Here is a 25226-nt window from a genome sequence, read left to right on the forward strand (position 1 = left end):
CCACTGCAATCAACGTAGCTCCTCCCACCATCCCACCCACAGTGACGCTGTCAGTTTCACTGCATCCTCCATGTGGACAAATCCAGCAGCCACTTCTCTCTTCTCATTGTCCTCAACCACTCAGCAGCATTCGACCCTTTGCTCCCTAACCTCTAAACCTCCACCTTCTTCAGGGTTCAGGCCTTGGTCTGTCGCTCTGCTCTATCTCGAGTCTCTCCTGGGTGGTCCTCAGCTCCTCCTAAGGCTTAGAAATGGGAGTGCTGTGCTCAGCTTGGTGTCGCCTACTTGGTAAACTGTAGCATGTGGGTGGGTGGGCTACTGGATTCATAGGCAGGATGCGCGCACACTAGAATGAAGAGGGACTCTTATGGGCTAACTGAAGAGTGGGCAGGTAAGTTTTTGCTTTGGCTAGAGCTAGATTAATTCATCAAAATAGAATCCTGGCCTCCAAGATCATGGGAAAGGGAGATCTGGGCTGTGAGTCATGATCCAGTAAAGGGCTGTGGACCTCTCATGCCCTAGAAGGAGTGCAGAGCCAGGAGAGACTTGACCCGTGAGCCCACTCCATTCCCAGTTTTACAGATGAGGAAACAGACCCAAAGGGGTGGAGTAACTACCCTGAAGTAGGAACCAGCTGGAACCCAGACAGGGTCTCCAACTCTCGATTCTCATCCTAGTGTCCATGGGGCCTCCACCCAGGACTGCTTCCCAGGGTCTACGGCCCAGGCTGTGGTTACTGTGGACATAGCACCATCCCAGGATTTAAGAATCCAGAGGCAAGTTCCAGCCCATTCTATGACATATCCCACATCAGAGACAGGTTCCCTGGATGGGTGGATGATGAATCTAATTTGGATTTGGGAAGGGAACAGGAAATCCATCTCTTAATGGGACTCCTGCCTGGCCAAGCCCTGCACCAGACCCTACCATGTGTTAACTTTATTTCTCCAACCAATGGTACAAAACAGTGTTCCTGGTAATTTTTCAGAGGCCCTGGCTCCATCCCTTCCTAACTGTTGACCTTGGGCAATTTTCTTAGCCTCCATGTGCTTCTGATTACTCATCTGTAAAATGGGGATAACAATATCTATGTGGTTATAGTGATAAATGATTAAAAAATACATGTAAAGTGTTTGTAGGAGACAGCGTTAGACACAGGGAACACTCAAGAAGTATAGCTGTCATCAGGCATAGAAGCTGAAGCTCTAAGAGGCCTTCAGCACGTCCTGGAAGCTGCACAGCTGCTGCGTGTTAGAATCATGCAATTCACCCATTTGCCTCCGAAGCCTGTGGCGCCCTACCAGCGTTTCCCTAAGTGGGTTCCACGGGATGCTGGTCTGCAGGATGCGTAGTGAGAAGAGGGTTCCATGGTTAAATACGTTTGGGAAATGCTGTGTGCTCTTTGCCCCTTCCGGAGAGTCAAAAACCAAACCAAACCAAACCAAACGTTAGCAGTAGCACGTGAAACCCGCTGAGCAGTCCTCTAGCGAAACAGCCCGTTTAACTTTGTTTAATCCAGCATTTCCCAAACTCATTTGACCACAAAACCTTTTTTGTTTGTTTTTTGTTTTCTTGTTCTTTACCTAACACCTATTAGCACCCAGCGGAACACACTGTGGGAAATGCCACTCTAGGCCGTGCGGCGTCCCCCGGAATGGTAATGCTTTTGTTCTTTTAAGGGGAAAACCATGATCTCTTTTTCCTCCTGCGGAGTGTGACTTAGAGTCGAATGGGGGAATGGCTTGTTCGTAGCCTCCGCACCCACTGCCCCGGCAGAGAGCCGCGGCAGAGTCTTCCCTTCGAGCCCAGCACCTTCCATCCTCCCAGAGCCGAGAGCCTTCTCCTTCCAGCCCCCAGTGACCAAATCTTACTACTAATGTCCCTCTCCCGACCACTTCTGCTTTCACCTCCTCACTATTTCCCACCTTCTATTCTCATCTCTGCTCTGCTGGTATCAGCTGCCCCAGCCTGATATACCATTCAGCCAAAGATAGAAAACCAGCCACGTGACCTTGGACAAGCCACCAAACCCTCCAAACTTGAGTATTATTTTCATCTGTAACCTGGGGATACCACTACCCACCTATCTCACCTAGATCTATTATTTGATAACGGATTTGAAAATTATAAGGAACTCTGCAAAAGAAGGTACTACCATTATCCCTAATGGCTCCACGCTCCTCTGGCAGTGAGCATGGCCCTGTGCACTTTGCCGATCCCTGGCCAGCTGAGAACCCCTTGGACTGAAATGCCACCAAAGTCACCCTTGGGTTTATTTGAACGGGAAAGCCAGATGAGGCGGCCGCTTACACTCAGCTACCTGCTCATATGTCTTTGTCTCTGTCCTTTCACACAGGTAAAGTGTGTGCGATACTGGCCAGATGACACGGAGGTCTATGGAGACATTAAAGTCACCCTGATTGAAACAGAGCCCCTGGCAGAATATGTCATACGCACCTTCACGGTCCAAAAGGTAAGCATCCCTGTGGCTGTGGGCAGCCTGTCCACTAGGCGAGCCAGCTGGCCTGTCCATTCAGGATACACAGTGAGTGAGGTTCACTCTGTGCCCGTCCTGTGATGGACAGATCAGCAATCCAGTTAGATGTGGCTCCAGATCCAAAGGATCCCACCTCCAGCAAGAGGGATGAACAGAATTCAACAAATAAATGGAATAATAACACGTGGTGATTAAAGCCACAAAAGAAACATGCCACAAGTGGAGACAAGAGGTGGTCAGAGGGGGCATCCTGGAGGAGGAGGCATTTAGACAAACAACGAGGGGGAAATTTTTTGAGTATGTTCTAGGCCTGTGGGTCTCAACTCAGATTGATTTTGTCCAGCAGGAGACCTTTGGCAATTTTTAGTTGCCAAAACAGAGGAAGGAGAGGTGCTACTGGCATCTACCTGGTAGAGGCCAGAGGTGCTGATAAACATCCTACAATGCACAGGACGGCCAGCCCCAAACAACAAAGAACTATCCAGTCCAAAATGCCAACAGTGTCGGAACTGAGAAGCGCTGGTCTAGGCACTGAGAATAGGAGGCCAGGCGGCAGGAGAGCAAGAATGTGATTTGCAAATTATAATTCTCATCTTTATAATTTAATTATTACAAAACCATTGTTACTATATCATTACTATTGGAATGATAGCTAACATTTATTGAACCCTTACCAAACCAGGTGCTTTGCATAAATTAACTCAAAATCCTCCTAACAACCCCTTGAGGTAGACATGATTATTACTTTCATTTTATAGATGGAAAAAATTAGGCACAGAGCATTTAAGTCAGTTGTCCAAAGTCACCCAGCTCCAAGGTGGCCAGAGCAGGATTTACATGTGGTAAGCCCCTGACTGGAAGTTCATTGTCACTTCCACTCCAACCCAGTTGCCACTTTCTAAAAGCAACAGCATTTATGGACCCAGTGGCCACCGGCCTGAGGGTTCAGAGCACTGGGGACTTCAGTGCTTTGAGAACTGCCCCGTTGGGATTTGACAAGGGCCAGTCCTTTGGGCACAGCTGAGTGCTGGACATACCATTTGCTCCCTGCAGCGCTCCCACTGGATGGAGGACCACAGCTTCATTGATGTGGTCTTAGGTCAATTTCCTTGGAAGCAGAGCCGGAGACAGGGGTGCAGATGCACAAGGTTTATCAGGGGACCACTCTAGAGAGAAACTTGGAAGAAAGGAAGGGAAGCAGAAGAGAGAAGGGGAAGTCTAGCTTTGGCCTGATTCACAGGGGCCTCAGAGCATGAACCACGCCATAGAGTTGGCTCCTTGCCTCAGTCGGGCACTGAGGGGTAACCTTCAAGGTGAGCTGGCTCCTGTCAGCTGAGGGTGCTTCTCCAGAAAGGGGGCACCTGTGAATCACTAGCAGCCACCACTCCTGCAGCTGAGGCCTGGAGCACAGCCCCCAGAGAGGATCTGGGTGGGGTACCCATCTCATCTACCACACAGTGACTGGGGACGTGACACCCCACCCAAGATGACGGCCTATCTTGGCACCAGACCCCAGTCACGGAGGCTTTGGGGAATGGCAGGCAGCCCAGCAGGTGGAGTCCTTTCTTGGGTTGTCTTTCTGGTTTTCTTTCAATCACAAGGGACAGTATTACCCCTAGGAAGACACAGGCCTCCAGGGATTCACTCAGCATGCCCAGGCTCTGCACTGCATTCAGGCAGGAGCTCAGTGGACACTGCCTGTGTTATTAGCTCAAAATTAGCTCCTGAGCTGGGGACCCAGAAATTAACAGGAAGCAGTGTCTGCCCTTGAAGAGAACACAGTCTATCAGAGAGACATAAATAGTCACAGCACAGCCTGGTGAGGGCGCAAACAAGGGCTTCCTGGGGCTGAGCTGATTCAGAGGTTGGGGCAAAAAACCCCAAGTATTCCTGAAGCTGTTTTCTCTTCTCCTCCTTCAGCTCGACCAGTGGAGCCTTAACTCAGGCCTTTGTTCATTCCCGCCTGGGCCCTCCTGGGCCCTGCAGCAGTCTCCTAACGGGGCTCCCTGCCTCTAGCCTTGCCCCGTCTCAGTTTGAGTCTCCAAGAAGCAGAGCTGAGAGCAGGATTTGGGTCCCCTTGCTAATGTGTCAGGGAGAACTCTGAGGAGGAGGGGACAGAGAGAGGCAGGACAGGGCAGTAAAGAGAAGGATCAGAGCAAGGGTATTGGTCTCAGCTGGGGACCAGCCTCATCCTGGTCCCACTCTTGGCTCCCAACCCAGGAAAGGTGGCTCCTTCGGGGCTGAGAGCAATTCTCTGATTAAGAGGTAACTCTGAGCTGTCTGCAGCCAAGAGTCAGAGTAGCTGGGGCAAGCAGCAAGGGGGGCTGGCCCAGGAAAGGGGGTCTGGGTGACCATCGACGGTGCCCTCTGCACAGCTCCCCAACCCACCCAGCCAAATCCCTCCTCCACACAGTAGCCGGCGTGACCCTCCTACAATGCAAATCTGATGCACTGCCCCTTCTGTGCAGCCCTCTGGGCAGCCTCCCTGTCTTCCCCAGTCAGTGCCTCTGGGATAAGTCCAAAGGCCTGAAAGAGGAATTCCAGGCCTTCCAGGATCCAGCACCCACCCAGCCGTCCACCCCAGTCCTGCTGTCCGCCCTCGCCTCTCTTCCGTTCGCTCTGGAGTTGCCCTAGGCTGTTTGTGGTTCTGCAAGTTTGGTGCAAAGTCCTGTCCCCGAGCTCTGCCTGCGCTGCCTCTCTGCCTAGGAAGCCCTCCCTCTCTTCAACCAGGATGCTCAGACAGCGGTGCATCCTGATGCTTAGGAGTTCAGACTGGGGGGCCAGCAGCCAGGGTTCAGATTGTAACTTCACAGCTTCCTAGTCGTATGACCGTGGGCCTGTTACTTAACCTTGCTCAGTTTCAATTTCTTCATCCATAAAAAGGAGATAACAATACGAGGATTGGTATGACAATTCAATGAATTAATACATTGAAGTGTCCAGAGAGTGGCAGACACCTAGTCTATGATTAATAATGTCAGCCATTATTTTCACTAGTAATATGTTTCAAGATGCAGGTCAGGTATCACCTCCTCCAGGAAGCCTTCCCTGATTTCTCCTATGCCCAGAAGGGGCTAGCTGACACTCCATTATGTACTTGAATAGAATTATCCATCCAGGAGTCTGCCTCCCCAACTAGACCATGAGCTGTTCCAGGGACAGAGGCTTTTATTTCAACCTTCCTAGTGCCTAACACATGGCCGGGCACAGGTAACCCTTGGTGAATATTCTTTAATGGAAAGAATGAACAATCGAACATGCTTCCTATTCAGTGCTATCCAGGTATCTCCAGAAGACTGCTAAGTGGAAAAGGCGGGAAAGGGCACTGCGTAAACAAAAGCTCAGAGGTGGGACCTGACCCCAGAATAGTCACAGAACTGTCCCTTGGACTGGAGGGCGTCCATGCGAGGGAGGAGAGAAGGGAAACCGGTAGGAGCTCTAGGCCCCACGCCCCATCAGTCAGAGAAGCTCTACTCTCATTTGTTCCCTACCTTATAATTATAGATAAGAATCTAATTCATAAAAGGCTCTGGTAATTTGTTTAAAGCCACAGAAACAGGACCCCAGACCTTAATCACTGCAAGGCCTCCAATTCCACTAGAAGTGATTTGAACTTGGTGTTTAAAGCCAATGTTTCTCTGAATCTGTTCTGCCGAGTACAAGTTCCCTGAAACACTTGGTCCCTTGGGCAAACCTGGGGGTGTTATAGCGCCCCCTTGGGGATCCAGATGTGCATTAGCAAGGCTCTGACAAGTCCTGCAGTCATGCAATGACTTCACTGTATCTGCTTCCCAAGTTCCCAGACGTAACAGATCACAGGATCCCTCTGTGCAGCAGCACCTAGGAACCCTTCGAGGGCCTGTCATCCCCGACAGCAGGGAGACCGGTTCCTCAGCACCGCAGCCGTGGCTCCCCATGGGTGCTGGACAGGGTGGGTGGGGAAAGCAGCTGGAGGAACAGAGGCCCGTTCTCTCCTCAGAAAGGCTACCATGAGATCCGGGAGCTCCGCCTCTTCCACTTCACCAGCTGGCCCGACCACGGCGTCCCCTGCTATGCCACTGGCCTCCTGGGCTTCGTCCGCCAGGTCAAGTTCCTCAACCCTCCTGAAGCCGGGCCCATTGTGGTCCACTGCAGGTAAGTGAAAGTCCCCCTCCCAGCCCCACCCCCAACCCTGACCAGCTCTAAAAGGGACCCTCTACAGCTCTGCTCTCTCCTGGAGGGAGATACCATTTTGTCCAGTGACCTTTATTCTTTGCATTAAAGACTCCCCTGTCTGTGTCCGCAGTGCCCAGTGCTTTCTGCTGAGGTCTAGCAAGAACAGCAGGCATGGCCTGAGCAGTCATTGTTACCTCTGTTGTCCAGAAACAGTAAAGCCCCCCGTGGGACAGCGTCTGCTGCATGTTCCCTTTACCCACATGAGTTCATTTACTTCTCACCAACCTTGAGAGGCGGGCACCGTTATCATCCCCACTTGACAGGTACAGACACTGAGGTGCTGAGCAGGCGGACACCTCGCTCGGGTCACACAGGTGTGCAGCAGCGGAGCGGGGATATCTAACGCACTTCCCTCCAGATGCTCGCCCTCAGCTCCTGGACGTGGCAGTGGGCAGCCGCGGTGGAAGGGGCTTCTCTTCACATGTGTTATGTTAAAAATCAGTTGCTGGCCTGCAGGGTCCCTAACAGAGAGTAAATGGGCAGCGTCAGGTTCCTCCTTCCTGTGGAGAACAGGCATTTTCAGCTCTGACCTGGAAAGCCGTGTTGGGAATGACGGGCACGGCTTTGAATCCTCCTAAATGGAGATAAAGTACCCCGTCAAGGGCATGAAGGATTGGAGGAGGGTGGACGTCCAGACCTGAAGGCCAGCGAGCCTGTGCCACTGCCCCCCTCCTTCCCACTGACTCTTTTCCAGTGTGACTGGGCCAGCCCATCTTCCAGACCCTGCGTGCAGTTTATCTTATCCCTGCCCTGGCAGCACCCCATCAGTCAAGGTCTTGAGTCAAGTCACAGAGAGGCTCCACAAACTGGCGCGATCTCAGAGCCACCCCTTTCTCACATGCACCTACTTTCCCAACCCACGGTGCAGAGGTGAGGATCAGAAATCCCATTTCACAGATGGCCAGGCAATTGAGGATTAGGAGGTCACACTCCACATACCCCCTGGGCTGTCTAAGAGTTTTGCATCTTTTCTCTGCTTTCCATCTCTTTACAATCCAAGGACAATAGAACGTTAGCCTCCAAGTCGTGTGCCCCAAAAAGCAGCCAGAGCAGGAGTAAGGGAAAAGGGAGACCATGGCAAACAGTTAGCAGGCCCTCCTTGCACGATGCCTCTGTGTCTCATCTCTGTAGCAAGTCACCTCAGTGTACCTGAGCGGGATGGCACCTGCTCCGGGGGCTCTTCTGAAGATGAAATGGGTTGGCTAACATATGCTGGGTGCCTAAGAGAATTCTGGGCATGTGTAAGCACTTAAAAATATCACAGTACTCTGCCTCTTAATGCTGTCCCCCACTCCGGACTGCCAACCCTTCGGGACAGGAACCATGTCCTACCCACCTTCACATCCCCAGTCCCAACCCCAGCATCCAGTGCCTAAGAGGCACCTAATAAATATTTGTTGAATATCAGTAGCAACCATTTATTGAGAAATTGCTATGTAGCCAGGCACAGGGCAAAGTAATTTACATGCATTATGCTTTTCCACATAATTTCATGCAGTTTACATGTACTGTGCTATTGATGCTACCTGGTGGGTCTGTTTATTGTTTATCAGCCTCATTTCCTGGGTGACAATATTGAAACCTGGAGTGGGTGAGTCATTTACCCAAGGAGGTCACGTAGCCAGTAAGTGGTGGAACAAGAATTTGATCCCAGGGGTCTGACGCCAGAGAGCATGAGCTTAATTGGCATGGGATGCTGAAACAAGCATCGCTCAGCCCTCACGAGAGCCCTGCAGGGAGGTGTGATATATGTGGAAGAAAACAGGTTCATGGACACCAGGCGAGGGATCCAAGATTCAAACTCAAGTCAAGTTAGTTCTTTCCCCTAAACAGGTTGGGGGTGAGATTGGGGAGAAGACACAGATAGGGTGGCTCTTAGGCCCCAAGGCCCCAGCCTGCTGAGTCCCTTCTGGGGGTCTGGACGGATGGAGATGAAGTGTAGTAGGCCAAGTACAACTCAGACTTCATTCAAACCAGGAAATGTTGCCGGACGTGAAGACTCTGCTTCCCACGGGTTGCTTTCCAGACCATTGGGGGTGGGTTCCCAGGGGTCTGCCTTCCAGATCATTGTTGGTGACAGTCCCCACTGGCCTGTCCTCCTTGGACTCGTGGTCAGCCAGTATCGCTTTCCCTATGGTCCCATCATTCTTCCTCTTTGTGTTCCTTTCTTTTCCACATTATGAGTCAAGGACGCTCGTCTCCATGAGGGAAACGAGACAGAAACACAGCCGAACAGCCTCCCTGACAGCTGGGCCTTCACTCCCAGAACCACACGCATTTAAGGAAACGCAGTCATGGCCTCCGGCTTTGGAGCCCAGCCCTGATCTGGAAGGTCCACAGGGTCTCCTTGAGGTTTTGTTTGTTTTTCTCATTTTGGACTTGGTCTGAGATCTCCTAAAAGAAGCCCCCGGCCATCAGAATCCAGTCTGGACCAGGAGACTTGACCCCAGACCAGGGTCTTGGGGCTGGCAGCTGCTTGAGTTCATGGCTGCTCCTGCTCCATGACCCTGGGAGAGCTGGTGCAGGTGGAGCCAAACCCAGGGTGGGGACATGGGACTTGGGACTCACGCTCTGCCTTTGGGACCACTCAGAAGAGCTGGTTTCGGCCCTCTCACTCCCTGCTCTCTGATTTCTCCGGCCTCTCCTTCCTTGCTTCCATCTGTCAACCCATTTACTGAAGAAGATAAAAGAAAGCGTGATATGGAGGGAGGGAAGTGGGCTGCCGTGTTTTCAGGCATCTCCGGTGCGCTGGGTACCTTTCAGGCGGATCACCTTTAGTCACCAGATGAGGAAACTGCATGCATACGTGTCGTGTAAGCATGTGAATGCGCTACGACTGTTACTACGACCGGGAGTGTAAGAGCACTGACCCCGGAGCCAGCCTGCCTGGGGTAGAGTCCCAGCTGTGACAGCCCTTGTGCAAGGGAAGCACCCTGTGCCTCAGTTTTCCCACCTGTGAAACGGGGTGAGAAACTTCCTAACAACCTCATCAGAGAATCAACAGGTAACACTGGTGAGGCACATAGAACAATGTCTGGAGCTTGTTAAGTGCCACGTGAGGGTTTGCTAAATGCTCACAACAAAAATAAGCCAACCGCGGTCGAAGAGCCCCAGAGACAGACAGTGCTCTCCCGTTTGACGATGAGAGATCTGCGGTTCTAAGTTTAGCCGTTTGCTCAGGATCTCCCAGTAATGATGGGGTTCAGACCATTCTGTCTGACCTCTGCAGTGTGTCACCTCTCTGCAGGGTCCCTGGGGACAGGGCGTGTCAGGGGCCTGCCCAGGGCTGGTCCTGCCCCAAGTCCCTGGCACAGACCCCTGTCCTTTCTTCTAGTGCTGGAGCCGGGAGGACCGGCTGCTTCATCGCCATCGACACCATGCTCGACATGGCCGAGAACGAAGGGGTGGTGGACATCTTCAACTGCGTGCGTGAGCTCCGGGCCCAGAGGGTCAACCTGGTGCAGACAGAGGTGGGTCCTGGGGGACTGAGCCGGTCCACCTCCAGCAGCCCCAACCCAGGAGAAGCCTAGGAGAGCAGAAATACCCATGGGTGGTGGCATCCTGTAGAAAAGGACCTGGGCGTGGGAGAAATGGCAGTGAGTGAGACACCATAGAAGCTAGGACACCCTGCCAGCCCTGCAGTGCCACAGCTCAGGGACTCCCACCAATGAGGAATGGTGATGAGTTCCCCATCTCTGAGGGCATCCAAGCGGGGACTGAATGAGAGCAGGGACTAAAAGATATTCTTTGAATCATACCCCTGCCTTGGGTGAAGGAGAAGAGAGCTAGGGAAGGACAGGCATTTATTGAATGCCTGCTCTGTACCCAGCATTGCTTCAGTCACTGCCAGGATGGCTTAATCAGGGAAGTTACTGAGTGCCTAACCCAGGTGCCAGGGATTCCAAGGGAGAGAACACACAGCCCCTGCCCTCGAGGCCATGATGTGTCACTCCCATAACCAGCCCATCTTCTGGTTCTGGTGACAGCTCCGAGTGCCAGGGCAGTCAGAGCCGGGGCATATCACCAACCCTGCAAAGGGAAACTGCCTGTGGCTGTGGGCATGGCCGGTCACTTACAGGCTTGGACACATGGGATCCTGCTACAGCCCTGCGGCAGCTCCCGCAGGCCAGTCTGCAGGCTTCCTGGGAGGCTGCTAAAGCCAGGAGGCCACTTCTTCTCTTCCCAGGGACGCGCATACGGGAGGCAGGCTCGCCGGCTCACATTAGACACGCTGAGGTCCTTGCTGTCTGCTGGGGGAGACAGGCATTCAAGTACCTCATCGTTATGTGTCTAGATAAGCATTTTATATGAAGGGATGGGCCAAGTTCTGCAGGAGAGCAGTCACTCAACAAATCTTCGTTAAAGGCCTGGAAGTTACAGCACCAACTTCCTCCTGGTGAATTTAGAGAAGACCTTCCAGAGGAAGTGAGGCATAGAAAGGGGAGGTTGGTGTCCAGGAGAAGAGAACAGCAAGGCATAAAGGACTGAGGTGGCTTAGGGGGTGTCACATGTTTGGGGAGCAGCCCCTGAGACAAGAAGTGGAGGGTAAATGGTTGATGTGGGAGGGAATCCCAAGACACTCTGTCTGGCGAGAGCGAAGGGAAGGAAACCAAGCTTTCTGACCCTGCTAAAATGTTTTACAAGCTGTTGGACACTATGGACCCTGGAGTCCTGTCCTGGGAGCTCTGTGACAGTGTGGAACACGCTCTCCCAAGTATCCCACCTGGGAGAGAGGGGACTTAGGTCTTTGTCCCCAAACTCTCCACCTGGTATTGCTGGCGAGTCCTGTCGGGGGCCTTAGCTCCTCGGCCCTGCTAGCTCACCCTGCACACAGCCCAGGTGATCCCCTGGGACTAAGGAAAAGCCCTCCGTGTGAACCCCAGGTATCTGCATAAGCGGCCTTGAGCAGGTCCTGGTGACAGCAGAGGGGACATGGGCAGGACACCAAGAGCACCTGCTGTAGCATGTCCACAAGTTGCTAACGTTTTACCTGTGACTGTGCTGTTCAATCTAACATGAGGGACCAAACTCACTGTAGCTCAGATGGTCACTGAAAAAAACCATGGAAACTTGGCCCTTCCGGTTACAGGATAGGAAGAAGTGATTTATTCTGCAGCATAAATCACACCCATCCTTCGCAGCCGCAGGACGGCATGTGGACAGCATACTCCCAGGCCGCTGTCCTGACCTGGTGCCCTGTCCCCTCCGCCCTCGGCCCTGCAGGAGCAGTACGTGTTCGTGCATGACGCCATCCTGGAAGCGTGCCTCTGCGGCAACACCGCCATCCCCGTGTGCGAGTTCCGCTCTCTCTACTACAACATCAGCAGGCTGGACCCGCAGACCAACTCCAGCCAAATCAAGGACGAGTTTCAGGTAGGAGCACATCCCAGCTCAGTGGCACAGCCGACTTCAGGGGCATGGAGCACACTCGTGGGGCTTGCTTTGTGAGAACTGATATGTCCACACGCTCCCAGAGTCTGCAGCAGTAGACGCTGTAGAGCGAACTCCAGAACGTAAAATGCACAGCCACGAGCCACTCTGGACCCATCGCTCAGTGAGGCCGCCACTTGTTTTAACGATGACTCTCTTTCTGACCTGAGGGCATATTTAGTTCCAGGCTGTCCGTGGAGACAAGCAAATCCACACAGGCAGGTGTGAACTTCATGTTCCTCTGTCCCTGAAGAGAAGCAGCTTTTCTCAATATTTCTGTATAGTTGGGGACTGTCCTAGATCCTTACTACTCAAAGCGGGGTCTGGAGACCCACAGCATCAGCGTCCCCTGGGAGCTTTAGAAATGCAGAATCTGGGTCCCCCACACACACCTACTGAACAGGAACCTGCAACTTAACAAGATCTCTGGGTGATTTGTCTGCACGTTAAACTTTAGAAGCACCACCCTGGAGCACAGCTCAGGCATAGCAGCTCAGCACCTTGGAGCCACGCCGCCAGAACGTTGGCAGCTCTGGCCTGGATGCCTGGATGTGAATCACTGAGGAAGGCAGAGCCAGAGTCCAGCCCACTGTCCCAGGGTCAGTGCCAAGGTCAGACCAGGCAACAGGGGCTGAGAACAGGCAGGAGGAAGCAAGGGAGCTCCAGGACAAGAGGAGCAAATACTGGGCCCATGGTTCACAGGCAGATACCCTGGCCAGGCCAATACCTTAATGTCCTTCAAACAGATAGTCGTCATTGATTCAGAATAGAGACCGAATTTTGAACTGAGGGGAGGGTGGCAGACACAGACCCCTGGCGGCTGCACGCAGCATCCAGTGGATTGTCTGGGCAGAGCAGTGTGGGCCCCGTAGTCACAAGACCTCTCTGCAGAGCACATGCCCTAAAGTTCTCCAGACATACGAGGGGTTGGCCCCTTAGGGCCTCTCACCCATCCTGAGCAGCTCCTCCAAGCATCTTTCCATTCTCAGCTTTGTCTGAGAGGCATGCTGGTAAAATCATTTCTTCATTCGATCACAGTTTAACACTCATCAGGGATGCCCTACCTCTGCCCCCGACCTTACGGCCTCCCGGCTAGCCCTGGGTGGGCGAGTGTGTCCCCTGCAGCCTTGGCATCAGGGCGGTGTCACACAGCCCCTGGAAGAGGCTCTCAGCTCATAGGGCCCCGAGAGGCCAGCAGATGATGATGGAACATCACTACAGAAGAGGAACAGTCCTGGGAAAGGTGCCAGAGGGCCAAGCTTGGAGGATGGACAAGGGGGTTTAGGCTGAGTCTGAACGTCACTCACTGTCCTTCTGTTCTGGGCAAGCATCTGAGCTGTGTCTCTCTGTCCGCCTTTGCGCCCACAGACCCTCAACATTGTGACACCCCACGTCCGGCCTGAGGACTGCAGCATCGGGCTCCTGCCTCGGAACCATGATAAGAACCGGAGCATGGATGTCCTGCCTCTGGACCGCTGCCTGCCCTTCCTTATCTCAGTGGACGGGGAATCCAGCAACTACATCAACGCGGCGCTGATGGACGTAAGCTGAGCCCCGCCAGGGAACGCGCCTGCCAGCTTTGCAGGGAGAAGCCTCCCGGCAAGGTGGAGGTGGCTGGACCCCAGGGCCCTGACCAGTCTCCCTAGGTATTCTCTTGCTTCCCCCAAGGACCTTTGCTCCCCCTGAAGGCCCTTGTCCAAACCTATGTATTAGCTGTGCTCTTGACTCTTTTGCTCCCATAATGAGTCTGGAAAGAATTGACCAAAACCTTAAAGTGGCTCCCACGACACCACAGCCTACCTAGTCCCCGCCCCTGCTGCCAACAGAGCTGACCCTCAGCCTTGAGTTCAGTTCAGGAAACACTACATGCCAGGCCTTGGTTGGGCCCTGGGAGGACAAGGTGGTGAAGACCTAGGTTCTGCACCCCTGGAGCTCTCAGGCAGATTCCCAGATAAATCCTGTGCTGAGGTAAGAATGAGGATGGCACCTAGTAGGTGCTCAGTAAATACGGTGGGAACACCAAAGAGAGCGTGGAGGGAATGTGATTATTCTGTTAGGGGCACTGTCTCCTGCTTTCCCAGCACCAGGTGCCCAACCTGACCCGGTTTGGGATTAGGGGGTTACATCCCTACCCCAGTGGGTTCATGCCACTGCCTTGTATGGTTCTCCCCTGGGTCCTCCAGCTTCTTCCGGTTCTTGTCCCTACACTTCTGGGATGCAGAGGTGTTTGCAGCCAGAAGGAACCAGAATCGTCTAGTCTCATCCTAGTACTTTCCAGCAGGAGAAATTGAGGCTAAAGAGGGGAAGAGACTTGCTGAAGGTTGCCCCAGGAGCTAGTAGAAACACCAGAACCCAGGACCCCGGCTCATACTCTAGAGTACATTCAGCGAGTCTCCCCACGGTTTACTCAATCCTATGGGACTCGGGCATCTTACCTCTGATGCTCAGGATTGAGAACACCATTGCCTGATTGAGGATGAGCCCTTCTGGGGCTCCTTCTGGGGACCCCTTCCTGACCATGCCTGAGGTCACGTCCACCCAGCCCATGCGAGTCTCCTGTTCCACCTGGAACAGGCAGGAACATGAGCTACTCTCTCCTGGGGTCAAGACCAACTACTTCTCTGACCTCTGAGCCTCCTGAAACTCTCTTCCCCAGGGTCTGAGGTGCTGGAGGTGGGGAGATGACAAGAGGTCTGTCTCAGCCCTGCAGGGACCTGCCCTGACCTCTGCCCAGAGGGTACCTAAACCTCCCCCTCCCCCGGAAACCCTGGCTTCTCAAGCAGGGAGTCTGGTCAGATCAAACAGCTGGACGTGGAGGGCAGACCTCTGGCTTTAGCTTAGAGCATTCCAAGGTCAAGGCACGTAGATATGTACGTGTGCGTGTGTGCATGTCGGTGTATGTGTGTGTATAGCCTGGCGGGGCACCCACACTTGCGCATCCCTCCTAGCTTTGTCTTCCACTTGTCACAGCTCCCTCTCCCTGCCTCCCTCATCAAGGCAGGGATCAAACATGCCCCTGGCCTCTGCCTGGTAGGTTAGGTGTGGCCTGGAGTCAGGTGCCTTCTGCGAGCTCTGAGGCTGATAGGATTCTCCTTGTCCACAGGGCATTTCTCCTGGGAGCCCTCACTGGGGCCTTTGCCTTTCTTACAGAAAACAAATCCTTATCTGTATTCCAGCTCAGTCTGTGCATTATCTGGTAACCATGGCAGCTTTGCTCCCAGCAGAAAAATATGAAGTCCTCTGGGTTAATTTTTAATGTTTCCCTGGTAAAGGATGATGTTATCCATGAAATGGATTGCTAGCTGATCCCTGAAACCCGGCAGGAGCACGGATATCGAACATATTTCCAGATAAGGCGTGCTGGCCTAATAGGGCATTTATCATAGGGACAGGGACAAGGGAAGAAAACTAACATTCTCTGAGTGTCGGGCACCATGGCGGGCTCAGGACTTATACTGCCTTGTTCCACATTCGGCTGTATTATTATCCCCAATTTTGGGAGGACTACTGGCTGCTAGGGTATTTCCATCACTATCTCAAGGTCAAGTAGCTGAGAAGTGATGGCGTCAAGGGTCTGATCCCCAAGTTTTTCATTTCTGAAAGCTTGGATTCTTTGCCATAGGTGGATGTTGGCAGCTAGAGTGTGGCTTTGGGGAAAATTAGTTTGCCGTCCCAGACCTTCCTGTGACCATTCCACTGGCCAGGGAAAGACCCTTAGAAGACAGGACACCCTAGCGCATAGGTGGCATCCACAGCTACAAGGCATTTTTTTTCTCTGCCATAAGTGCACTGAGAGATCACATAACAGACAGGAGCTCTGGGTAATCTCTTTTGGCAGGGTCTTTTGGCTGGGTGAGCTCCTCTCCTCTCCCCATCTTCCTGCTGACTTCTGACTCCCCCGAAAACAGCTGGGACTCCAACAGGAACTATCTCCCGAGAAAGCATGTTGCAAATATGGACTATTTCTCAGGTTCCACCCACCACAGACCTGTGCAGGGCATCAAGTGTGCCAGCCGCTGTGCCCGTGCCAAGGACGAAGAACCGAGCCAGGGCGTGCCTGCCCTGACGGGGGCTCACAGCTCCATCCTTGCTTGCTGGTCTTTTCACATGCAAATCTCATTTGGTCATCTCCCTGGAGTTATGATTCCCATTTTCCAGATAAAGCACCTGAGATCTGGAGAGATCTAATAACTTGCCAGGGATTAGCACCAAAAAAGTCCCTTTGTGAATGGTGCTTGGATGGATGGATGGATGGAGGAATGAATGAATGAATGGCTGAAGGGATGACTTACAATGTACAAGTGGGAAAGCTGGGTTTGAAACCAGGCCTGCCTGACTCTAAAACCTGGGCACCTTGAGCTGCCCCACTGGCTCATAGGATGCAGCACCCATCACCTGCTGGGCCAGCTCTGCCCATGTTCCAGCCTTGGAGCAGGAGCGAGCCTCCTGCAATACAAGCCCCTTCAGAGGGCTCTTTGACTCAGATGGAGCCAGCCCCTCCTGCGGCACTGTGGGCAAAGGGACACAAGATACCCCTTTTTATCCCAGGAGGGACCTTGGCCAGCAGAGCAGCAAATCTGCATCCAGAATCTTTCATTTCATGTTGTAATGATGATTATTTGCTGAGCTCCGAGACACAAATAATTTATTTGGCTAATCCCCATCTGAGTGACTTTCCCAATGAAATGTCTTCATTTGGAGGAGCATGAGTCCGTTATGAAAAGGTCCCCTGTGCCTCCAGGGTGCCCGAGATGACGGAATGGCCAGTGCTTTGTGCAGTCTGTTTGGCAGGCTCGGGGCCCCCGGCAGCCATCCGGGCCTCACCTGCATCAGAACCCCACTGATGGATGTACATTTTATGAAGCCTGTGTCTTTCCTTTGTCAGAGCCACAAGCAGCCCGCTGCCTTCGTGGTCACACAGCACCCGCTACCCAACACCGTGGCAGATTTCTGGAGGCTGGTGTTCGATTACAACTGCTCCTCCGTGGTGATGCTGAACGAGCTGGACACTGCCCAGGTAGGCGGAGGCCCGGCCACTGCCTCAGTGCTCAGGTGCATTGGGGCAGCCATGCCTACATCTGCAGGGAGAGCTCTAAGACCCAGCAGAGGGCTGCCTCTGCCCAGTCAAGCTGCCATCTGTTGGGCCCTGAGGCTGTGAGCCCCAGGCGAGCCCATGGAGCTCTGGCAAAGGTCAGGCATCTCCCGGCAGGCCCTGCCACTGCAGGGCTCTCCATATCCCAGCAACGACTCCCCCTGGTGATGGGTTTTGTCTGGCCCTCCACCCCAGACTCCTGTTCCAAGCCAGGCAGAGCTCACAGAGGAGACTGCCGCCCCAGCTCTGAGAGTCTTCAGCCCCACATAATATCCTGGTGCCCGGCCACCCCCACCACAGGCTCCCTCCACAGTGTAGCCTGTGCAGACAGAGCCTGGGGCTTGAACCTTGGACCCTTTGCCCAGGGACCAGCAAACCAAGCCCCAGCTTCATCACAGGTGACTCCCATGTCCAGCAGGTTTCATGCCTTAGCCTCTCTGGGCCTGACAGCTCCAGGCACCATGTGCCTATAGCACATCCTGTACTCACGACACGGGACATGTGTCATGGGACAGCTTCTGGAGCCCACGTCCCCACAGCAGGGCAGCCATTCCTGGGTAGAGGAGGTGAGAATGGCCCTTCGGGGTTGAGAAAAGCAATCTTGTCACTGCCTTGAAGGAAGCTCAAAGTAACACAGCACATTTCCGTGTGAGTGCGGGCCTTGTGCGGGGACAGCATGAAAGTGGCTCTGAGCTCTAGTCTCGGCTCTCCGGGAGCTCACAGTCTGGCTGCGGAGACACATGAGCAAATTGTCCCCAGCCCGCGTGGCAGTGCTGTAATAGAGGTCAGCAGCCAAGTGCTGTGCTGGCAGGGAACAGGGAGCAATTAATTCTGCCCACAGGGCGAGGGAAGGCTTCAAAAAGAAGGTGACTTTGGCCTTGAAGAAGGCAGCAGAGATTCAGTGTGTGGGGGATGAGGCAGCTGGGAAAGGACATTTCAGGCAGAGGGAACGCAGGGGCAGAGGCAGGGTGGGCTGGATGTGTGCAGGCCTGTCTGCAGAGCAGCTCGGTGCGGGGTGTGCCAGCAGGAGGGGTGGTGAGGAAGTTAGCAGAGGGCTGCCCTTGCCGGGTTAAGGAGCATGGTAAGATGGGTTTGTTTTTTTTTTATTTTATATGCAACAGAATCATTTCTTCAAATGTTTTCATGTAAGCCCAACATATGAAGGAGGTAAGACCGAGACCTGCTAGCCTTGCAGGTCTAGAGCTGCACCCACCTTGTCTCTTGGATCTTCCTGGTGCCTCTCAGAGAGTCACCTCTGCTGGGTACCTTTGTGGAACCCCTGGGGTTCCTTGGAGCACAGTTCGAAAACACTTACTATAGGGAGGAGAAATATTGAAGAGGTTGCCCAGTGGTGAGATGGAGTTCCTTTTAGAAAGCTCAGCTGGGGACCATTGGGGAGGAGAAGCTGGAGGAAGAACCTGGAAGCCAGGAGCTGGGCAGAGAGTGTTGCGAATGTGCAGAAAATAGAGGGATGATCTGACCAAGGAGCTGACCGGGAGGCAGGAGATTCGGGGTTGGATGTGAAAACCCTGCCAGAGTTAAAGTGCCCGGGTTTCGGGACCTGTGGGATGTGGGAGGTGAATGAGAAGGCCAAGTCCAGGATGGTGGCAGGGGGTCGGTCGGGGCTGCAGCTGGCCCAGATGGGGCAGGCAGGGGGAGGAGCTGGAGAGGGAGCAGGAAGCTGAGGAGGCCAGGAGAGGAGCAGGTTACAGAAGGTGAAACTGAGTGCAGCGTGGGTGTACATGTGAGAGATGTCCGGGGCAGATTCCACCTGTTCATTCAGCCTTGCTTGTTGAGTGTCTGCTATTCACCAGAGGCTGTTCTAGGTGCTGGAAGGTATCAGGGAACCAGACAGGGATAGCAAACAGAAAACTCCCATCTCCCGTGCAACTTCTACTCTAAGGCGGGGAGACAATAAACAGTACATACTCTGTAGTGTCCTTAATTGCATGTTAGCAGGTGACAAGTGCATGGGACAAGAAAACCAAGGGGACAGCATGATGAAGATCAGAAAGCTGGTCTGGGGAACAGGATGCAGCTGTGTAGAGTGGCCAGGCGGGCCTGTGGAGGACGCATCTGAGCACGTGCAGGTTTGGAGGGGTGAGAGAATGGGTCATGTGAGTGTCTCAGGGAAGAGCGCCCCGAGCTGCAGGGACACCCCACACCAAGGCCTTCCCCGCTTGAGGGACAGCTTGGGGGCCGCTGAGACTAGAGCAGGGTGAGTATGGGGACAGCAGCATAGGGAGACACAGAGATGCAGCAGAACCAGGTCATGGAAGCCCCAGGGGGACAGGACGGCAAGCAGGGTTTTAGGAAGAACTTCGGATTTTACCTGGAGAGAAATGAAGAGCCATTGACAGGTTTTGAGGAGAGGTGTGACTTGAAAAAGTAATTCAACTCTTTAAAAAGCACCCCTCTGGCTGCCATGTTAAGAATAGACTGTTGGTGTGGGGAGGGGGAGGGGGTTGCTAAGAGTGGAAACAGAGAGGACAGAGAGGGAGCTTTGACAGTAATGTGGGTGACAGGAGATGGTGGCCTGAACCGAGGTGACAGCAACAGAGTGGATTCTGGGCATATAAAGTAGACCCAACAACATATCCTGATGGTTGAATATGGAAAGTGAGAGAGAAAAGGAAGACCTCAAAGGCTGGGCCCAAACACCAGATGGTTGGAATCTGAGATAACCATGAAATTAGGTGGCTTTCTGTAAAACAAAGACCCTTGCAGAGTTTCACAGTCAGAAGGCATCGCCACCCTGTTCCGCTGCCTGAACAAGTAAAACAGTGAGTGGATGCTGCCCCATGAACCCATAGCAAAGCAGAGCCCATGAAAGCTGGTTTGCTGCTCCCTTTTCCCAACATCCCTCTTTTGCAAAACCAGAGCTCAGGCACAGAGGAGGATTTTCAAAGAGCCCCGCTTTGGAGCACATAGAGAAGCAAAGGTCAAGGTCATTGGCTATAGTTTACCCTTTCAGAGTGGGTCCTGGGAGAATGAAGATCTTTCAGCTCCAGATGTTGGTACAGCCTTTGAGAATTGGTTCTCTAAATGCAAAAGCATCAGGCTCAGACGTTCCCCGAGGTTGGCTGTCATATGCAGCTGGCAAGTATCCCCTGAAATCCGCAGATGAATAGAGCTCTTACTGATATAAATATCATCACCACAACAGCTGGGCACCTTTCAAAAATAAACAATGGCACAGCGTGAGCCTCAGAAAAGTCGTCCTGAGCACCTGGAGGGGCGGTTCTTTAAAGTGGCCTCAGCATTTGCCTTCCAGGGTGCCCGTGCCAAGGCAGCCACAGCTTCAGCCAGTGCAGCAACACCGCAGGCCAGCCCCAGGTCCCAGGCTCATGAGATTTCTCCCAAGAGGGCCAATGCCACATCCTGGGGTTTGACTGGGGACCATAAAGGCTCATGCCAGTGGTGTGGCTGGGCCTCCTGTAAGTTGCAGTAAATACGGTTGCCCTGCTGGCCAGATCTGTCTGCATCTGCTTAGAATCCTACACTACTTCACTCACCTGTGAAGCCGTGCCCAACCACAGGTATTCTTCCATTCTCTGCGGTGGCTGCCGCCCAAAATAATTATGAGCAGTGGGGGCTCACAAAGACTCCCAAAGCGACTGCACACACCTTAGAGATTTCCCTAGCCCTGTACAAGTCCGAAGGCCTGCAGCCAGGTTCATGGGGCAAACTCCTAGAACCACAACATCCCGCAGATGACACTGTGGTGTCTGATAGGTGCGCCAGAGACAACCTTTTCAATCACCCCCAACAGTGCTGACAAGACCTTCTCCATCTTCATGGGCTCTATGGGGAGACCAGAGTCCAGGGTGGATAGACGACAGAAGGAAGCCCACTTCTTGGCCGCCACATTGTTTAGAAAGCTCAGGAGACCTCTATGGCCCCCAGCACATCCACTTCCGAATCCCTAAACCTATGGATGTGTTCGCTTACAATGGTGAAGGGGCTTTGCAAATGTGACGAAGTTAAGCATCTTGCCCTGGGTCACCCATATTAGGGTATTAGGGTCCCCCGAGGAGGAAGGGAGGAGGCTCAGCATCAGCAGAAGGCCCTCTGACAACAGAAGCAAAAACTGGAATATTCTGCAAACACCACCAATATTTCCTGTCTTCCCTCCTTGGGCCCACTATTTTGAAAGTTTTCATTTCGCAAACTGTACTCACCAATTAATAATTAGTGTTCTTGTACATTTCCCATAAACCTAACTGCCCCAATGAACTTCTGATCTGCTGCGTGTGTGCAGGGCTAATAAATACAAGACACTCTAATTGTAGCCCAGAGCCAGGCACTCGGTGCCCTCCACTCCAGGGAAACAGCAGGATCCCCCTTTAAAGGCTTTGGAGATAGCTCATTGGCTTCTGCTGCCAACTTTGTGGACCCCACTAGGAAGCCATGGTCCAGGTCCACTCGCCCTGGTTTGGGAGGTCAGGAGGCTGAGGCCCAGGCAGCGGGAGGGATCTGTCCAAAGTCCCACAGCCCATCACTGACTCGGGCTGGGGGCCTCCTGCCGGGGATCATGGGGACTTCTGCTGCCATTTAAACAGCAGGAACTCCAGGCAGGGTCCAATGCCCAATAAGCACTGACTTGCCGGTACCTGGGTGTATGGAGCAGGGAGGACTGTTCCTTAGTTACAAACTGAGTCGCCAAATTCCAACCCTCCTGCCATGGGAAGTAAAGAGTTCTGAGGGTGCAAAGCCGATGGAAAGGTGAGGGAGGGCAGGACCAAGAAAGATGCATTCCCGCATTGTTTCTGGAAGTGAGAGAAGCAAGCTCAGCATCCTCCTAGGAGAAAGCAAGGGTGATATTTCAGAGATGTCTTCCTGTCGTTGTGCCTGAAGGGCGAACAGCGACATCTATATCCCCATTTTTATCTCGGCTTGTGAAAACCCATCCTATCATGCTTGCAAGACACACAGAACGCCTCAGGTCTGACTTTGCAGGGGGCTGAGTTTCTGTCTGCCCACACTGGGACAGTGCAGCTGGGGTCTCCAACCCCTGGACTGCAGACTGGTGCTAGTGTGTGGCCTGTTAGGGACTGGGCCATGAGGGAAGCTTGCCTCCTGGCTCCCCTACCATCCCCCGCCCTGTGCCATCTGTGGAAAAACCAGGCCCTGGTGCCAAAAAGGTTGGGGACCACTGCAGTAGAGGTAATGGTAGGACAAGCAGTCTGGAGTCCAGAGACCTGGGTTCAAGTTCGAGCCTTGTCCCATATTTGTTCTGTTGCCTTAGGCCTTTTCTTGTCCAGTTCTCAGTGTTATCATCAGTGAATCCGTGTACCTATGATGCCAGCCAAGTTCACTCTGTCTCTGAATATTTAAATAAAATGGACTCTGTCTCCTATTTCCCACCCCCAAGATTTCCCAGGAGTCCTGTTTTCATGTTCACTTCTGGGTTCCAGCTCAGGCTTTACTGGGGTCAGCGTGAGCGTCACACCCCAGAAGTGCTGTAATGTCACCGGAGGGTGACAGCACCCCCACCCACCCTCTTGCCCAAACCACCTCCTTCCCCTCTCTCCACTTTCTCTGCCACTCCACCCTTCTTAGGTCTCCTCCCCCTAAGTTGTTCCTTTCTTAAGTTGCATATTTCAGCCATCTCTTTTATACCTGTTTCTAAAACTCTCCCTGAGCCTTTGCCTCCCACCAGCCCTACCTTTCCATGTAGACATTCTCCTGGACTCCCAGCCTTCCTTCTGGGAATCGCACTGTGATGCAGCGTGGTAGGCGGGTCTCCTCCCCCATCGTGGAGAATGTGTTCCTCCCCCATGGGACTAAGGAGAGGCTGAGAGGAGGAGAGGTGTACGACCTGCCCCTCTCTCTGTCCCTGGCTTTGTGCCCACTGCTCCACCCACCAAGGAAGATGATGGCCGGTGAAGCAGTGGGCACAACTGGCCTCAGTAGCAAAGCCAATGACATGTTTTGTGCTCTTTGTCAAGTATACGTAAAGGAATTTTATAATCACTGACCTGAAATTCAAAACCAATTCGGGAGGCTCTTTTATACTTTTCTCTTAAAAATACCAATTCACTTCATCTTTGGGTGGCGTGGGATTGTTCCTCCACCCCGCTCGGTGAGTCACGGGGACCTTGACAAGTAGAGTCTTCATTTCTGCAGCTGTGACATCCCTTAGCTTTTCCATTTCATCAAAGCGTTATTTAATTAACAGAAGGCATCACCAAGGTGCACGGAAATACACTTTAAAGTTGTTTACTCCTGACATGGGCCACATGCTAGTCTTCGTTCAACACATCAGAGCATGTTTGTTCCAGCAGCTAGCAAGCTTTCTGATCCCATCAGGAAAAAATAAAAAGGTGTTTAACAGTGGAGTTACCTTTGTGAACTTGCCCCTTTCATGGCCCCAACAGCTACAGAGGCCGCTTGGTGTAAGGACGTCTGGCAGCTGCTCAGGGCTGTCCACACTGGCTTCATGACTCCTGCCTGGTTTAAGTTGTTCTAACAACAAATAGCAAAAGCCACCCTGCTTTTCTGGAAGAAGCGTGGCCATTTCCAAATCTGCAGCAGCAACTGGACCCCCTGCCCAGCATGGTCCCCAGCCCAGCCCATGTGGGTGTGCCCTGGGGAAGCTGCTGCAACCGACAGGCCCCACCCCTCCCCAGACTGCAGGGTAGGAAGGGGGTGTGGAGGGTGGGAGGTGGGAGGAGGTTGTTGGCCCAGGCAGAGACAGCCGTTTTGACAGTTTTCCATCTAAGGCAGAAAAGAGCAAACTTGGGTTGAGTGTAGATGCAACCCCACGTCAACTGGAACCTACGGTCTTAGAGAGCCAAGTGGGCTTGTTTGAAATCCCCATTGTCAGGGTTTAAGAAACCGTAAGTCTCCATCCCCAGGATTTCTACAAAGTTCCAACGCTCACGTGCTGGTGGTCTGGCCCCTCTGACCACAAATGTGGTCTCTGCTCCGTTTCTGCATCAGCCAGGGAGCAACGCTCACTTCCTTGCTGGTTTCCACAGGAAATCCACTCACACTGAGCGCTGTGTGCGTTTTTTATACATTCACTGAGTATTTAGGAGGGTGGGGGGAGTCACATGACACTGTAATTCACCTCCAACCATTCGCCGGTTCCACTACATCCCAGCCTCCCTCTTCCATCTCCTGGCCTCCCCTCCCCCACCAGGAACAACCCTCAGGTGTCTGTCCTTCGGGGTGCAGAGCAGCACCCCGCTGCCCAAGCCAGCTGATCAGGAGTTTTCACAACAAGGGCAGCCTTTTGGGTATTATCCTAAAGAGAAATTTTCATAAGAGCTACTTAGTGGAGGGGAAAAAACATTTCACTTTATCCATCTGTTCGAGTGACCCTCTCCCACATTGCCAAATAATTAATAGCTCACATTTACTGAGTATTCATTAGTTACAGATCGTTGTGCTGAGCAGACACATTAAGACTCACAGCCACTGATAACTCAGAGAAGCTAAAAGGTTTGGCCAACTCACTCAGCTAGAATGTGACAGGGCTGGGATTTGAACCCAGGGCACTTCAAGTAGGAGCCTTTCTGCTACACTGCATACACAACCAAAATGGCGGGACCCACCAAGGCACAGCAGTGCCTGGCCAGTGGGACAGCCTTGAACTAAACCATAGAGGACTTCTCCTATTGGTGAGCATCATCTCCAAGCCCCACAGGTCCACTGGGAACCCTTGGCTCCCCCCTCCCTTCTCCTGTTCCCCAGGGCTGGATTAAGTGTGACATCCTAGGCTGTGGGGAAGACTCTGATGATCCTTGGCAGCTCACACACCACATCTGCCCACACGTCACCCGGCTGAATGTCACCCACGTTGCTCCCGATGCGAGCTCACAAATTAGGGAACGCAAGCGAAAGGGAGGCTCTGACTTAGGATTGGAAGGACCCTGCAAACCTCCCCAGCCCTCTGGGCATTACAGAAGAATAAGCTGGAAAATCAAATGCAGAAAAGTATCCCAAATAGGGGAGTCTTGTTTGAGGCACAGTAGAACCTGTTAG

General features: G+C 53.0%; 1 protein-coding gene across 9 annotated transcripts in view; it reads left to right on the plus strand.

Moving 5' to 3' along the window:
• Positions 1-25226, plus strand: part of PTPRT (protein tyrosine phosphatase receptor type T) — a 928354-nt gene that overhangs the window by 893360 nt on the left and 9768 nt on the right. For 5 of the 9 annotated variants that reach the window (XM_053926541.2, XM_053926540.2, XM_053926542.2 and 2 more), the window contains 6 exons: positions 2357-2473; positions 6477-6631; positions 10047-10182; positions 11936-12085; positions 13511-13684; positions 17028-17159. In XM_053926541.2, the coding sequence (XP_053782516.1) occupies positions 2357-2473; positions 6477-6631; positions 10047-10182; positions 11936-12085; positions 13511-13684; positions 17028-17159 (864 nt within the window). Of the gene's footprint in view, positions 1-1597; positions 1658-2356; positions 2474-6476; positions 6632-10046; positions 10183-11935; positions 12086-13510; positions 13685-17027; positions 17160-25226 lie in introns of all 9 variants that reach the window. The other 4 variants (XM_053926537.2, XM_053926538.2, XM_053926539.2 and 1 more) reach the window with 1 other exon arrangement.

This window comes from Desmodus rotundus, chromosome 6 (genome assembly GCF_022682495.2).
Source record: "Desmodus rotundus isolate HL8 chromosome 6, HLdesRot8A.1, whole genome shotgun sequence".
NCBI classification, from domain to species: domain Eukaryota; kingdom Metazoa; phylum Chordata; class Mammalia; order Chiroptera; family Phyllostomidae; genus Desmodus; species Desmodus rotundus.